General features: G+C 36.6%; 1 protein-coding gene across 1 annotated transcript in view; it reads left to right on the forward strand.

Moving 5' to 3' along the window:
• bckdk (branched chain ketoacid dehydrogenase kinase) overlaps nt 1–14,250 on the forward strand; it is a 22,881-nt gene that overhangs the window by 5,699 nt on the left and 2,932 nt on the right. Inside the window, exons 4-9 of the mRNA XM_016515568.1 lie at nt 1,237–1,284; nt 2,246–2,365; nt 2,519–2,617; nt 4,261–4,334; nt 6,392–6,520; nt 9,215–9,304. Coding sequence (XP_016371054.1) covers nt 1,237–1,284; nt 2,246–2,365; nt 2,519–2,617; nt 4,261–4,334; nt 6,392–6,520; nt 9,215–9,304 — 560 coding nt within the window. The remainder of the gene's footprint in view (nt 1–1,236; nt 1,285–2,245; nt 2,366–2,518; nt 2,618–4,260; nt 4,335–6,391; nt 6,521–9,214; nt 9,305–14,250) is intronic.

Raw genomic sequence — 14,250 nt, forward strand, 5'->3', positions numbered from 1 at the left:
CGGGAGACAGCGCTTACATCATCCAAACGAACCGAACTCTGACGTCAATCGAACCCGGGTGTGCACCAAAAGTGCTAGTGTGAAAGCACCCTAAAGGTCTTTTGGACCACATTGTATGTCACGATGTCCTGGAATCATTGAGCTGTTCATCTCTACAACACAAAAACATAAATAACAATAACCATCACAAGCAATTCTCACGTTCATGGTCCACTAGCAGACAAAACAAACAGACATTCACCAAGTAATGAGCAGAAAGAGAAAACAGGTTCCCTCCCCTTTCTCCTGCTTGTTTACTTCCTTTAGTGAGTCCTCCTCCTCCCGTGAACTTTTACCCACATCTGCCTCAGAAGAGAGTCTGGTCTATAGCTTGTTTTGTTTTCTTTGAGGAAGAAGAACTCACCAGTTGAGTTCAGAGGTATTCAGAGCAATTGAGTCTGCAGTCTTAAAACTAAATACTGCACTGCAAAAATCAGTTTATTAATCTTTTTTTTTTTTTGGTAAATGTATCTTAACATCTTTGTCAAATGTCTTCTTAACCTACTCTACCATTCAGATGTTTGGGGTCAGTAATACCCTTATTCAGCAAGTATACATAAAATGAACCAAAAGAAACAGTAAAGCTATTTATAATGTTACAAAAGATTTCAAATCAAAATGTATCAAGGTTTCCACACTTTTAAAAATCAAATGTTTTGTGAGCACCAAATCAGCATATTAGAATGATTTTCTGAAGGATTATGTGAAAATGAAGATTTTTTTTATTTACGTTTTAATACATTACGTTATTCTTACTGTATTTTTGATCAAGTAAATTAGGCTGTGGTGAGCATAAGTTTTTTTTCTTTGAAAAATAAACATAAAACTCCTGAACGGTAGTGTATGTCTTTTGAGTTATCAGATTTTATCAGATAGCTTTAATGGAAAACAAGAAAAAAAATACTGAAAAACACTTTTTTTTTTGCAGTATATATCATCACAACCTTTGAACTGTTGCAAGTAAAAATTAAGATCATTCAAAACATTCAGCACGTTTATGTGTTTCCCAATCTTCTTAATTTGTTCCTCGAATCCATTGAAGAATGTAAGCCGTGCGTTTATGGAGGGTTGGTGAGGGGCCAGGAATGGTTTTCAGGGAAGGCTGGGAACACAAGCTCCAGGAGCTGCGCCACAGCACATTTGTTACCCATATATTGCACTCAGTCATTCTCATTCTCTCTCTCTCTCTCTCCACAGCACGAACTTTATATCAGGGCCTACCACATGCTGAGCGATTTCCAGGCTGTAAGTGCAAGTTGACCAAACCTGTACATATGAATTCATACACGGCCTAGTCAACTGTTGATCAGCTTTCAGATTTCCATAATTAATTCTGTAACCTGAGAGGCCTGTGAGTTTAGTGTACTGATTCAGCCGCTGTAGAAGATAAGAGTGGAGGTATCACCTCTCACCAGTGAAACCTAAGCCTTTGTTGACTGACAGACTGACTGACTTTGTAAAATGCTGGCTCATGAATATGTCAAATGTGAGTACAAATGAAAAATCCCTCTGTTGCACAATATCTGCTAACCGGAAATATGAGGCAACTGAAGGGATTGCCATAGTTATTGCAGTGGCTTGTACATTATGAGTCCAAATTTTGGCCCACACATTCTCATTCTGTTACCTTTGCTTTTTCCCACAATTAAGAGTAACAGTAAAGTCATCCAAGCTATGAAAGAACACAGGTGTACACTACAAAAGTGGAAGATTTTGTAAAAATGTTTTTGAAAGGTGTCTCCTATGCTCACCAAGACATTTAAAGTAACTGTGTTCTATTTCATTTATTTTCAAATGTAACTTATGCCTACGATGGCGATGCTGCATTTTTGAATGCTTTGTAAATGGTATATTAAGGAGATTCATCTCTACTGTCTGAAATGTATTTTCCTGACCATCCATTTCAGAAACTTTTTTTTTTGTAGTCACAAATTTGTCAAGTATTTAAGTGCAACATTTAGATCAAAAGATTGCAAAGATCACAAGAAACAAATTAATTTAAGTGTATCCAACCATTTTCTGCTAGTGTAAGTGGATCCATTTATTTGTTTAGTAAGAATAATAAGGGGAAATAACAGTTAAGACATGATTACCCCACCAGGCTTTAGTTTTGATTTTAACTATGACTGTAAATGGTCTATTACATATAAAAGATTAGCATTTAATATTATTTTGCTAACCTTTCCATCATTGTTTTTGTCTTCAGATTACAGACCAGGAAACTGAGGCTCGCTATAGCAAACTTGTAAAACAGCTTCTTGATGATCACAAAGATGTTGTCACCATGTTAGCTGAAGGATTCAGGGAATGTCGTAAACACATAATGGTAAGATTTCAAAACCCCCTAGTGTTTTGTTCGCCGTCAGCAGAATAATATTACCGTAGCCTCTTTCTGCATGGTTCATGTTATACTTTCACTTTGGTCATAATCAGTGGATCTGACCTAGTTGTTTATTTATTTTACATTCTGTTTGTTCAGGATGAGACTCTGGTTCGTAATTTCTTGGACACAACGTTGACGTCTCGTCTGGGCATCCGCATGCTGGCCACACACCACATTGCCCTGCATGAGGATAATGTACGTCTCTTGCTTAATATTTTAGCACCACCGCTGTTTCTTACTCTATTATGGATATTTCCGCAATTAGCGATGGTTCTTAAAATTGTTTGCATTAGACAGATTCAAATGTGCTATGAACAATATATGAATCCATATTAGGAAACTCTCCAGTTCCTCTTTAAAATACCCATAAGCACATGGGTTTCACAGCAATAAAAGCAATGTAGTCTTCAGTCATTTGCCCAGTGACGAAAATGTCTCATACAGGCAGCCAAGTGGACCACCAATATTTTCGCATGATGCTCATGCATAGACTAAATATACAACCACAATAGGCTTGCTGCGATAGACGGTGTTGACGGTGATACCGGTGTTAAGCCGCAACACCGGTTACGTCACTTGCCCACCGCGTCACTGACCCCCACCGTCGTTTAGATTTTTTATAGTAATAAAAATCATTTAGTTCAGTAAAAGAACAGACACTACAATTAAAAACTGAACGTCCTACGTCTAAACACACATATCCGATTCTCCACAGAACTCCCAATGCGAGGACGACAAGTTTGCTCATAAAGATTTTTAATGGCGTTTTAATGCCGGCGTGCTGTATGCGCTCGCATTTTATTGAGATGGAAACTTTTTATAGGTAAGAAATTGCACATTCAGGAGCTGGTTTTCAACGCCCCGTGAATTTTGAAAATACAACAGCTAAAAGCTACATATATTTCTCAGCAATGAGGTGACAACTTAGCAGTTTTTGTAATTAAACCGACAAGCTTGTTTGCAATTGTTCACAATTGCTCGCTCGCATGTGGGTGCATGTGTTCGTTCGTTCTCTCTTTCCTTAATTAATTCGAATTTCATTTCAATAAATATCATCTTTATTTCACTAAAGAATTCTACCTCTAACGAGCTGTACTAAAAACGAACAATTGCTTTACTCCGAATTGCCGCTATTTTAAAGTAAAAGTAAAATGGGCACACCGCTTTTACAAGCTATTTAAAAGCGTAGGAAAGCGAGGAAAAGAGGGAATGCCCCGCCCCCGCGGTGATGCCGGTATTACCGGTGTTGTCACACGCCGATTAACCGGTGGGAAAATTTCCTCACCGACACAACCCTAAACCACATCTGCTATCAAATTACAGAGACCTGCTGCAACGAACAATATTTTTGCTTACTTCTCTTTGCTTGAGAGCTGTAATGGTTCAGAACAGGAAGGTTCCTATAATTTAATCATGCCTGCTATTGTACAGCTACAAGCAGCAGGTTGATTTACTAAGACTAAATTACTGAAATAAAAAGAGTATGAATTGTGTATTTGCTTTGTGGTAGTACTGATGTTTATTATTTATTATTAGATTATAAAATGTTTCAGGAATCACACTAGTACAAACTGAAATGTGCAATCTTCTGTTGATTAATTTTCACCTCAAACTGAACAGCTCATGTAAAAATGACCAAGCTGAACTATTAAAGAATCAAAACAGCAATGCAAGTTATAAGCGATTTTAATAAAATAAGAAATATAACCAATATCTCTACCAGTTGGTACGTTTCTGATGTAGCATGGCTATTACAGTCATATTACCCAGCGCTAGTACGGATGCTTACCATATGATTTTGTTTCTTGACGTTTTTTTTTTTCTCTGTACTATTTCAGCCTGACTTTGTAGGCATTATATGTCGCCGCCTGTCCCCTAAAAAGATCATCGAGAAGTGGGTTGATTTTGCTCGGTGAGTATGCTGTCCTTTTAACTTCCTTCTGTTTGCCATCAGCCTTGCATCCTGTCGTCTGTTTGCATACGTGAGGGCTTAAGACTCGAGGACTATTTTAAGAGGATATTGAAAAGCCTTTTGTTCTGTTATCCGCACAGTCAGCTCCATTTACAGCAGCTAGTGTGTGTGTGTTTGTGTGTGTGTGTGTGTGTGTGTGTGTGCTCTGTTTGCCCACGTCTGTTTGCATACGTGAGGGCTTAAGACTCGAGGACTATTTTAAGAGGATATTGAAAAGCCTTTTGTTCTGTTATCCGCACAGTCAGCTCCATTTACAGCAGCTAGTGTGTGTGTGTTTGTGTGTGTGTGTGTGCTCTGTTTGCCCAAGAAAAGGGTCAAAGCCCAGTTCTCATTTTTGATTTACCAAGATGAGTGTTAAAGGTCACTGTTGAACTACTGTCCAACATTTTCTGTGTGGGAGCAAAACATGTATTTACTTCTTCTACATGAGTTTAATGTGTCAACAGTCCAGGAATGATTTGAAGTGAATGATGGACATGTAAACATTTCTTAAACTGTTTGCTACTGTTATGAATTTATAGTGCCATAATTTCAAGCTACTATTCTAAAGTAGAAAATTTAGGAACATATTTTAGAAATAGTTTTATTGTAAAGAAAACTTAAGGTTTAATAAATTATTAATATATTTTCTGGTGGATACGGTTAACGCATGATACTATGAGGCAGCAACTGTGCCAGCAGGGGAAAAAAAAAAAATATATATATATATATACATATATAATTTTTGTGGTTTTTTTTGGACATTGACATTACTTTGAAATTTTTTTTAGACATAATCAGTTTATGTCATGCATGTTTTACATTCTGTCTCATAAATCATCTCATGCAAAATGATTTGAAACACCTAAGAAATGAACAAGAGGAAGTCACCACAACTCTCTTTTTGTTTGATTTTGTTTAAGAGAAATAATTGCCTGAACAGATTTCATAGCAACTGCATTATTTAGTCAGAACACAGTAAAGTGTGTTTTTTATTCATGTTTTCTTCTTTTGTCTTAGTTATTTACTTTCAGTTTGTCTCCTTGTCAGCTGGTTGAGAGGCTTTAGCTAAAATGTTAGAGACATTCTTCCTGTTTATTTCTTTGTTGAAAAGAATCAGGTCACAATGCCTGGGCCCTTGATGAATGTGCAGTTGCTAAAGCCTCTTACGCCTGCGCCATCGCTCTTATTTTACTTCACTTTTTCCAATCAGTCGCTCATTCGTCCATCCTGCAGATGGACAGAGTATCTCTGTGTTCTCATTCTGATCTAACATCAGTTTTTCCTCATCTATACTAAGCTGACTTTCAACCTAAAGTCTGGTCCAGTTTGCAGCATATTCTGCCCAGTAATAGTTTGTTTTGGTTTTAAGTGGCTTTAATGTGGATTTATTTGAAATAATTATCTGTATTCATTATCGATTAGTTGTTACAGTCCTAAAAAATGTTCTTTGTGGTCTTATGTAAGAATAGAGGTCAGGCTGCACTGCTCCTGCTCGTCTCATGAGAGTTTGACCATTAATATGCTGCACCAGCAGAGCTGCCCTGTTCCTCTTCACAGTGGCATGATCAAAGCGCTCCCTCAAAGACCAGACCGAGGCCACATTTTCCTGGCTCTGAATGAGATGTTCTCATTAATTAGTGTCAAATTATTTAAAAACTGGCTTTAAACTAAATGAAATGCTCAAGACAGCAATCCAGGCATTTACCAGTACTTTCATTACCTGGTGAGGCAGAACCAGTAGCATGTGACTTATTTTCTTTGTATGCAATTTTGCATTTATTATTTTTATGTAGAATACCAATTATTTGAATACAATTAATTTTATTTTCTCATGATCCTAAAAGCATTTTAATCTTAAGGCTTATGCTTAAATATGTGAAATCTGGAAATAAAGTCTGCCAGATTTCTTTATAAGACTGACATTTGTTATTTGTTTGAATGATAGTAAAGAATTAATAAGTCTGTCCAGACTTGAATGGTAATGTAAATGTCTTGATCCCCTCTGTTCCCCTCAGACGGCTCTGTGAGCATCAGTATGGGAATTCTCCACGGGTTCGCATTAATGGCCATGTGGCGGCCCGCTTTCCCTTCATTCCACTGCCTCTGGACTACATCCTGCCTGAGCTGCTGAAGAACGCCATGAGGTAACGTTCCTGTCACATATAGGTCAATAAGATACGCACACAGCACAACATCCTGTTCTACTATGCTATCTTCACTATCTAATCCTGTCAAAGCAGTTATTTTATTTGGACTGTTAATTATTGAACCATTACCACTATAATACAGTGATATCTGTTGCTGCATGAACTATGACCAAAATATATGTGTAAGTAATTTTGCCTGTCTGTCAGTGTATGAAGGGGTTACTGTAGTGTGACCTTGTGGTAACACTATATCCTTTGGTAAAACGCCAGGAAAAATAAGTCGTTTACATTTCAGACACATTATGCAAGAAGCCTGGAATGGAATTTGAGTTTGGAACTTTTCCTGGTTGTACAGGATTGTTGGCCATTCAATCTGGGGCAGTTATGGCAAGCATGGGTCATTGTGACCCAACTGAGGTTATGAAATGCCAAAAGTGTTTCAGCTAAAAAGAGCCACAATATAGTGCGAGACATTATAGTGAGATGAACAGCAATAAGGAATGCAACTGAACTTCATTTAGCTTCGTCCTGAACTTCATTTAGCTTCGTTTAGCTCACTGTTGCTGATATTTTTTTACCTGCTGGATGATAAAATCAGTGCAGGTATCTCATAGACTTGAGACTGGGTCCCCTTTTGACCAATAAGTAACTACGTAACAGTGCCCTAACAACCACCCAGAATATGTTAGCAACCATATATCAATGCACTCACCCATTTAACAACATTATACCTCTGTGGCATTGAGCTTTACATGTGCAGACACCACTAAAAGAAAACCTAAAAATCTAGTTGAAATCTACTATAATGAGGACACACCTATGACGTCTGTAAAATTGTGTCCATAAGAAAGCTGAAATTCCTGTTATGGGCCCTGTCCTACTATAGTGTCCCCTCTCTCTGATATTTGCAGTCTTAGCACTGTTCGTATAAGGTCGCCCACACTGGCTGCCTGCCAAGTTCATTCCAAGTTCAGTGGTACAATACAGGTTTTCTATGATGGTGGCAAACTATCCAAAACAATCTACAGATGAGCCACTCAAAATAATGCAGTGCACTGAAAACCAACCTGAATCTCCATACCTGTATGATAATCAATGTGGAGGAGTCTAGAGGTCTATATAGTTATTCTACAAATGAGGTAGAAACCTAAAATTACAAACAGCCAACGTCGTTTGTTCTTTTTTTATTTTAAGAACAGGAATGTTCTGGATTCAATGCAAGTTTAGCTCTATCAACAGCATCTGAGGTTGTCGCCTATGGCAAAACATAATTCTGACTTGTTCCTCAGCTTTTAAAAAGAAAAAATCATGTTTACATTTAACACTCTTACAATGGCATTCTTCAGGGAAAATATTGCATTGGGATAAAAATTAGAATACAGTTTTAGCCAGATGATTGAAACTTTGTGTGGTAACATGAGACTAATGTGATTTAAATTGTTTACTAAACCTGTCTGTGCAAGTTATCATGACCACGTAAGACAGCTAAACTATTCACACAATACGCACAAGGGTGAAACCGAAATGTTTACATGGAATGATTACAATTAGACACTCTTCGCCTATTGTAGTACGACCACTATGAACATGGGATTTTTTTGTATGGGAGAGTATTATTCTTTTACAATAAATATGAGTAACACCGCTTTTAATCCTTGGCTCAAATACCTCCAAAAGACCTGTATTGTGCTTGTCTTACAAATTGAGAGACATGTTTCTGATCTTGTTCTCATTGTTCTTTACATTTGGATCAGACTCCTGTTCAGCCAGTCACTTGAAAATGGCATGTTCTCAGTTGGTTTACAGCAGTACAGTTCCTGCTACTGAGAGTCACCCAAGACACACAGACTGTGAACTTTTGATTTTTGGGCATGGGCATGATTTTGTAATGAAATGGGTAGGGACAGTGGCACCAGAATAAACCACTGATTTTTGGATGTTTGTGACTTCACAACATTGCATTTTGCTTATGAATATTAATTAGGTTATATTGACCTAATATTACTCTTTGAATAAATAGACTGAGATGTACTGATCTGTACAGTAGAAGAGTATTGCTGCAGATGATCAGAATCAAGCAACAAATGCAGCATCACATTTTTAACATAAATCCAAGTGCTCGATGAGAATCAACAATTTTTGGGCCAGATTTGCTAAACGGGGCAAATTAGTGTAAGATCGCAATCCCATAAAACACAGATGGAAGTGGAAAGTTCTGTTGGTATTTTAGTGACAATGCACAAATTAATTTCAAATTCGTTTGAATACTCTCCTCCCATGAATTTTGTGTCTGAAAGAGAAACTCCTACCAGTGCAAATGCAAGCAGGTAAATAAAGAAGTACTTTTTTAATGGCAAAAGAGGGTTTCGCTCAGTCTGGCCCTAAGTGTTCAAATGAGAATTTTTGCTTTTTTGTCTGTATGTCAGTATGTGCATATCAGCAGAAGATATATGTCCTAGTAACCATAAAGGAAATAAAATTTCTCCACAAGAACTGTAGATGCTTCCTGTACATTAGATAAGTACCTGTCACATGCAATTTCCTGCTCACAAAACTTTTTATCATATTTTATGTTTCTCAGTCAGAGGAGAAAGGAAAGCTTTCACAATTATTTCAGGCCTCTACTGAGTTTTCTTATCATGTGCTTATGTTATGATCAGATGTTCATTTGAATTTATTTTTGTTCTTCAGGGCCACCATGGAGAGTCACTTGGACACTCCTTACAATGTGCCTGATGTTGTGGTCACAATCGCCAACAATGACACAGACTTTGTCATAAGGTGAGTCTGTAAGCCAATGCTAATGCCATAATTCTATTGAACCACATCACACCTGCATGATAATGTATGACAATACATATACGAGTTCTAAATAATACATTTGAGTTGCCAACTGACCTTTCACATTGAATCATTTCAAACATTTCAAACTACATGCCAATGCAATACAATACACATTTTAAAAAAATCAGATTCATGTGGAGTTTTTATGTTGTATGGAGGACAAAAATTAAAGAGAGCTGAGACCGATCTCTTGTCGAAAGTGTTTGATTATTGCCTGTCTGAATGAATACATGGACACTTAGGGTTTTAGGTGTGGTTGGTCCGCTGTAAACTCAGCAGAATGGAATTAATGCTTTTTCCTGGAAACAGTGAAGATATTTGAGCTCTTCTTTGCACAGAGACCTCATCATGCAGAGTGCTGTCTTTAAAACCAGGGCCATTATCCCACTGTGCTCACTCAGCAGTCCGGTTAAAACCTCTTTCCACACTGAGCATATTTACTCATGGGCAATGTTTATTTTACCATAAACGTATAGGAAAGCATGAACCTCTGTGTCTGTTTTTTAGTGTTGTTTGGTGGATGTCTGAAATGAGGATGCAAAGTCCTCTCTGTTTCTGGGTTTTTGGTCCAATGTAAATTCATGCTCCACTTGATGTTTACACCGTTTTTAGGGGGTTAAAGGCTTATGAAACATGATCATTGACCTTACAATTTCAACAGGAAACAATGTTATGTTGTTGTATGTGGGTCAAAGACGTTAAGATGTCCACATCAAAAGAAATTTACAAAAGTGGTTTCATGTCCATAGAAAGCACATTAAATGCAAGTAAAGTGTCTATTTTTAAGGTTTTAAATACGTTTTTGGAGGATAACATGTCAAAATTTGGTTGAAATAATGTTACATTGTCATTCAGTGTAACACAATACTTGTGTAAAAATTCAAACAAAAATTCTGACGTGTACATACTAAAATATATAAAAGAATAAGGGAGCATATTAAATTTTATTGTGTTTTAAATGAGTAAAAAATTCTTACTGACAAATGGGCAAAACCTAGGATAATGGCAATTTAAAAAAAAAGTAAAATTACAACTAATTAGTATTTGGGGTGAAAGTAATTAGCCTTTTAATATGTCATAAATTGATTTTTGTTGTAAATATGCCTGACAAGATTGTTACACTGAATGACATTTTAGTGGGTCTCTTCTGTAAATCTGGGAAAAATGTATGATATTTATTTTTTGCTCTGAAAAACAAAAACTCAATTGCAATTAAATTAAACAGAAAACTTTTTAAAAAATTTTTTGGGGAAAACAACAATTTAAAGCAGTATTACACTTATTGTTTAGGAAAAAAAATTAACTTAAATGATTTTAGCAAATGGCTGCAATATAACAAAGAGTGAAAAATTTAAGGGGGTCTGAATACTTTCCGTACCCACTGTATATGTCTATGCATATACAGTATGTGTAAGTACACTACCATTCAAGTTCCAAGTAAAATTTTATTTTTGAAAGATATTTTTATTAGTGCTGTCAAAATTAGCGTTAACGCATGCGATGAATTTTTTCAGTTTAATGCGTAAAAAATATTTAATGCAATTAACGCAGGGGCAGAGCTAGGGTTGGCCACCCCACTCACAACAACTGCTGCTTCTGTCTCTCTTTTTTTTTTTTTTTTTCTTGACAAGAATTGCGTTTATTTAGATGCAGAACGTCTTTACGACCACATCAAATGGGATACCTTTCAGACGCGCACTCAGCCTCAGTGCCAAGCGCTAGTCAAACGAGCACGAAAAAAAGGTACAGGTGATGAGGAATTTCAGTAAAACAATAGTAAACTGTGGTCAAATGAGATGTTGTCAAATGTCAGTAAAAAATTTTCCTGTCCTGTCAGCCGTTATACTGTGCTCGTAGCACGTGCTCTTCAATTTCACGCACAAATGCAGTGGCGCGCGCTGTATATAATTTCATATTAAAGTGCAAATGAAACTATGAGCATGCATTGTCATAGTTATGTCATCAGTTAAGTCATGAAGTTACCAAAAAGGCGATTAAAGCTGCTTTAAATCTGCACATGCATGTAAGTATTTGTTATATATGAGTCAGATTTAAGAACATGTCTCTGAAATGGTTTTCTAAACTGTCCTGGAGCAACCCAGCACTGTCTCCCTCATCTAACACACCCGATTCAACTCATCAGCTCACTAGCAGAGACTTGAAGTGAGCTGAAGTGGGTCAGAAAAGGTAAAGAGTTATGAGAAACTACGATGCGTGTCATGTTCAGCTCTTAAAGCAGCCAATATAACCTAATAACCCAGTGGCTGTGATGTCTGTTCATCCAAGAACAAAAGAGGAAATCAATAACTCTTGTAACTTTAAGGATTCATCTTTATTTAATTTAGAATTTAGTGTTTGATAACTTTATTCAATTTCTGTGTATTTCCTACTTGATGAAGGGCGCAGGTAGCTAAATATGACATTATAATGAGTTTATGCGAAGATTGTTTTAAGTTCACTTAAATTTGAAGTTGTAATTTTTTAAAGTCTAATAAATGTTCAAATTAATAGCTTTCAATTATACTGTAATGTTGAATGGCTATAGACAATGGTTAAATATTAGAGAAAAAAAAATTTCATAGAGACTTCAGTAGTATTGATGTCAGTGATACTCCCCTAATATTAAAAATATACTTTCTTTATGTTGTTTCTACATTAATTTGAAGATTGAATGTGAAATTATTGCAATATACCGTAAAAGTATATTTAAAAACTTTAATGTTAGGTGGGATTAATCGCGATTAATTTCAGAAATAAATGTGCAATTAATTAGTTAATTTTTTTATTGACAGCACTAATTTTTATTCAACAAATACTCATTAAATTGATCAAGCGTTACCGTAATCTTTTATAACATTATAAGTGTCTTTACTATTTCTAAAAAATGCTGTTCTTTCGACATTTCTATTCATCAAAGAATCCTGCAAAAAAAAAGTAGCATGGTTTGCACAAAAATATTAGACAGCACAACTGTTTGTAACTTTCATAAAATTAGAAAAATGTTTCTTGAGCAACAAATCTTAATATTAGAATGATTTCTGAAGGATCATGTGACACTGAAGACTGGAGTAATGACTGCTGAAAATTCAGAATTATCACAGGAATGAATTTTTAAATATATTAAAATAGAAAACACTTATTTTAAATTGTAACAGTATTCACAATATTACAGTTTTTACTATTTTATTTTGAACAAATAAATGCAGCCTTGTCAAAAATTAGACTTTAGAATAGTAGTGTACAGTGGGTATAGAAATAATAGCCCCCCTTTAAAATAATCAAATTTTGTTGCTTTGCAGAATAACATTAAGACAAGACATAATTTTTGTTTTATCCAGCTGTATTTACTTAGTGCAACTTGTAACATCCAAGTGAAAGATATAACACCAACATGTCAGGAAAAAAACAAACAAAAAAAACAGAATAACCGAGTCAGAAAAAGGATCACCCTCTCCAAAAGCCGTGGTCACACTAGACTTTTGAGTGTGCGAAATTTCTTCATACGCTGCAACGGTCGTGATATGACGTCACACTCTGCAGCGACTTTTTAAAAACGTAATTTTAACACATAACAAAAAATAATACATATAAAATGTATAAATATACAATCTACCACACTTTACTGCAGTTTTAAATTTATGTTCTTTTAATTCAGCTACGAGGTCATGCTGTAATGTATCCATCTGCTGTTGGTCACACGGTTTCACATGATGCGAATTCGCAGGTCAGAGTTCACCAAGCTTGAACGTTGGAATGCAGAGAAATGCGAAACTTTTCACACAAGCTTGCGTTTCCAGTCTGATGCATTCGCATGCGTATGAATGGAAGTCAATGGAATGAAAAGTGCAGTGTGACCTCCCGTTAAAAATGACTTGTAAACTCAATCAGGTGTAGCTAATCACCTTCTCAATGGCACACAAAGCCATTTGACTTTCAACTGTGATCAGTTGTGGTCATTTTGATTAGCTCAGCATGAAAAGAGCTTTCCTGGAGCATTTCAGTCCTGTAAAGGCGTTATTGTGCCTAGAAGCACAATGAAGCCTATTATTACAAAGTGGAAGGTATTTGGTACAACACAGACCCTCCCTGGATCAGGACGTTGCTCCAAACTGGATGAAAGAGCTGGAGGAAACTGGTCAGAGAGGCTCTGAACTCTGAAGCAGTTGCAGGAATTTATGACAAAGAGTGGTCATTGTGTGCATGTGACAACAATATCACAAGTTCTCCACAAATGTGGCTCGTATGGGAGGGTTGCAAGAAAAAAGCCACTCAAGAAATGCCACATGCAGTCACGACTGAGCTTTGCCAAAACAAACCTTGAAGATTCTGAGGCAGATGAGACTAAAATTGAATTACTTGGCCTCAACACCAAATGATATGTCTGGCAGAAATCCAATACAGCTCAACATCCAAATAACACCGTTCCTACAGTAAAGCATGGAGGTGGTGATATCCTGTTATGGGGCTATTTCTCTGCAGCAGGGACTGGAGCAGAAGGAAAAATGGATGGGGCAAAATACTGTCAAATTCTTGAGAAAAATCTGCTGTCCTCTGCCAGAAAGTTGTCAATGGGAAGAAGGTTTAACTTCCGAAATGACAATGACCCAAAGCACACAGCAAACCTGAGCACACTGTGGTTGAAGGAGAAAAAGGTGAATGTCCTGCATGGCCCAGTCAGATCCCAGACTTAAACCCCATTGAAAATCTGTGGAATGACCTGTTATGGGGTGTTTCTCTGCAGCAGGGACTGGAGCAGAAGGAAAAATGGATGGGGCAAAATACTGTCAAATTCTTGAGAAAAATCTGCTGTCCTCTGCCAGAAAGTTGTCAATGGGAAGAAGGTTTAACTTCCGAAATGACAATGACCCAAAGCACACAGCATT

This window comes from Sinocyclocheilus rhinocerous, unplaced genomic scaffold, assembly GCF_001515625.1.
Source record: "Sinocyclocheilus rhinocerous isolate Xijiao unplaced genomic scaffold, SAMN03320098_v1.1 scaffold597, whole genome shotgun sequence".
Classification (NCBI taxonomy): domain Eukaryota; kingdom Metazoa; phylum Chordata; class Actinopteri; order Cypriniformes; family Cyprinidae; genus Sinocyclocheilus; species Sinocyclocheilus rhinocerous.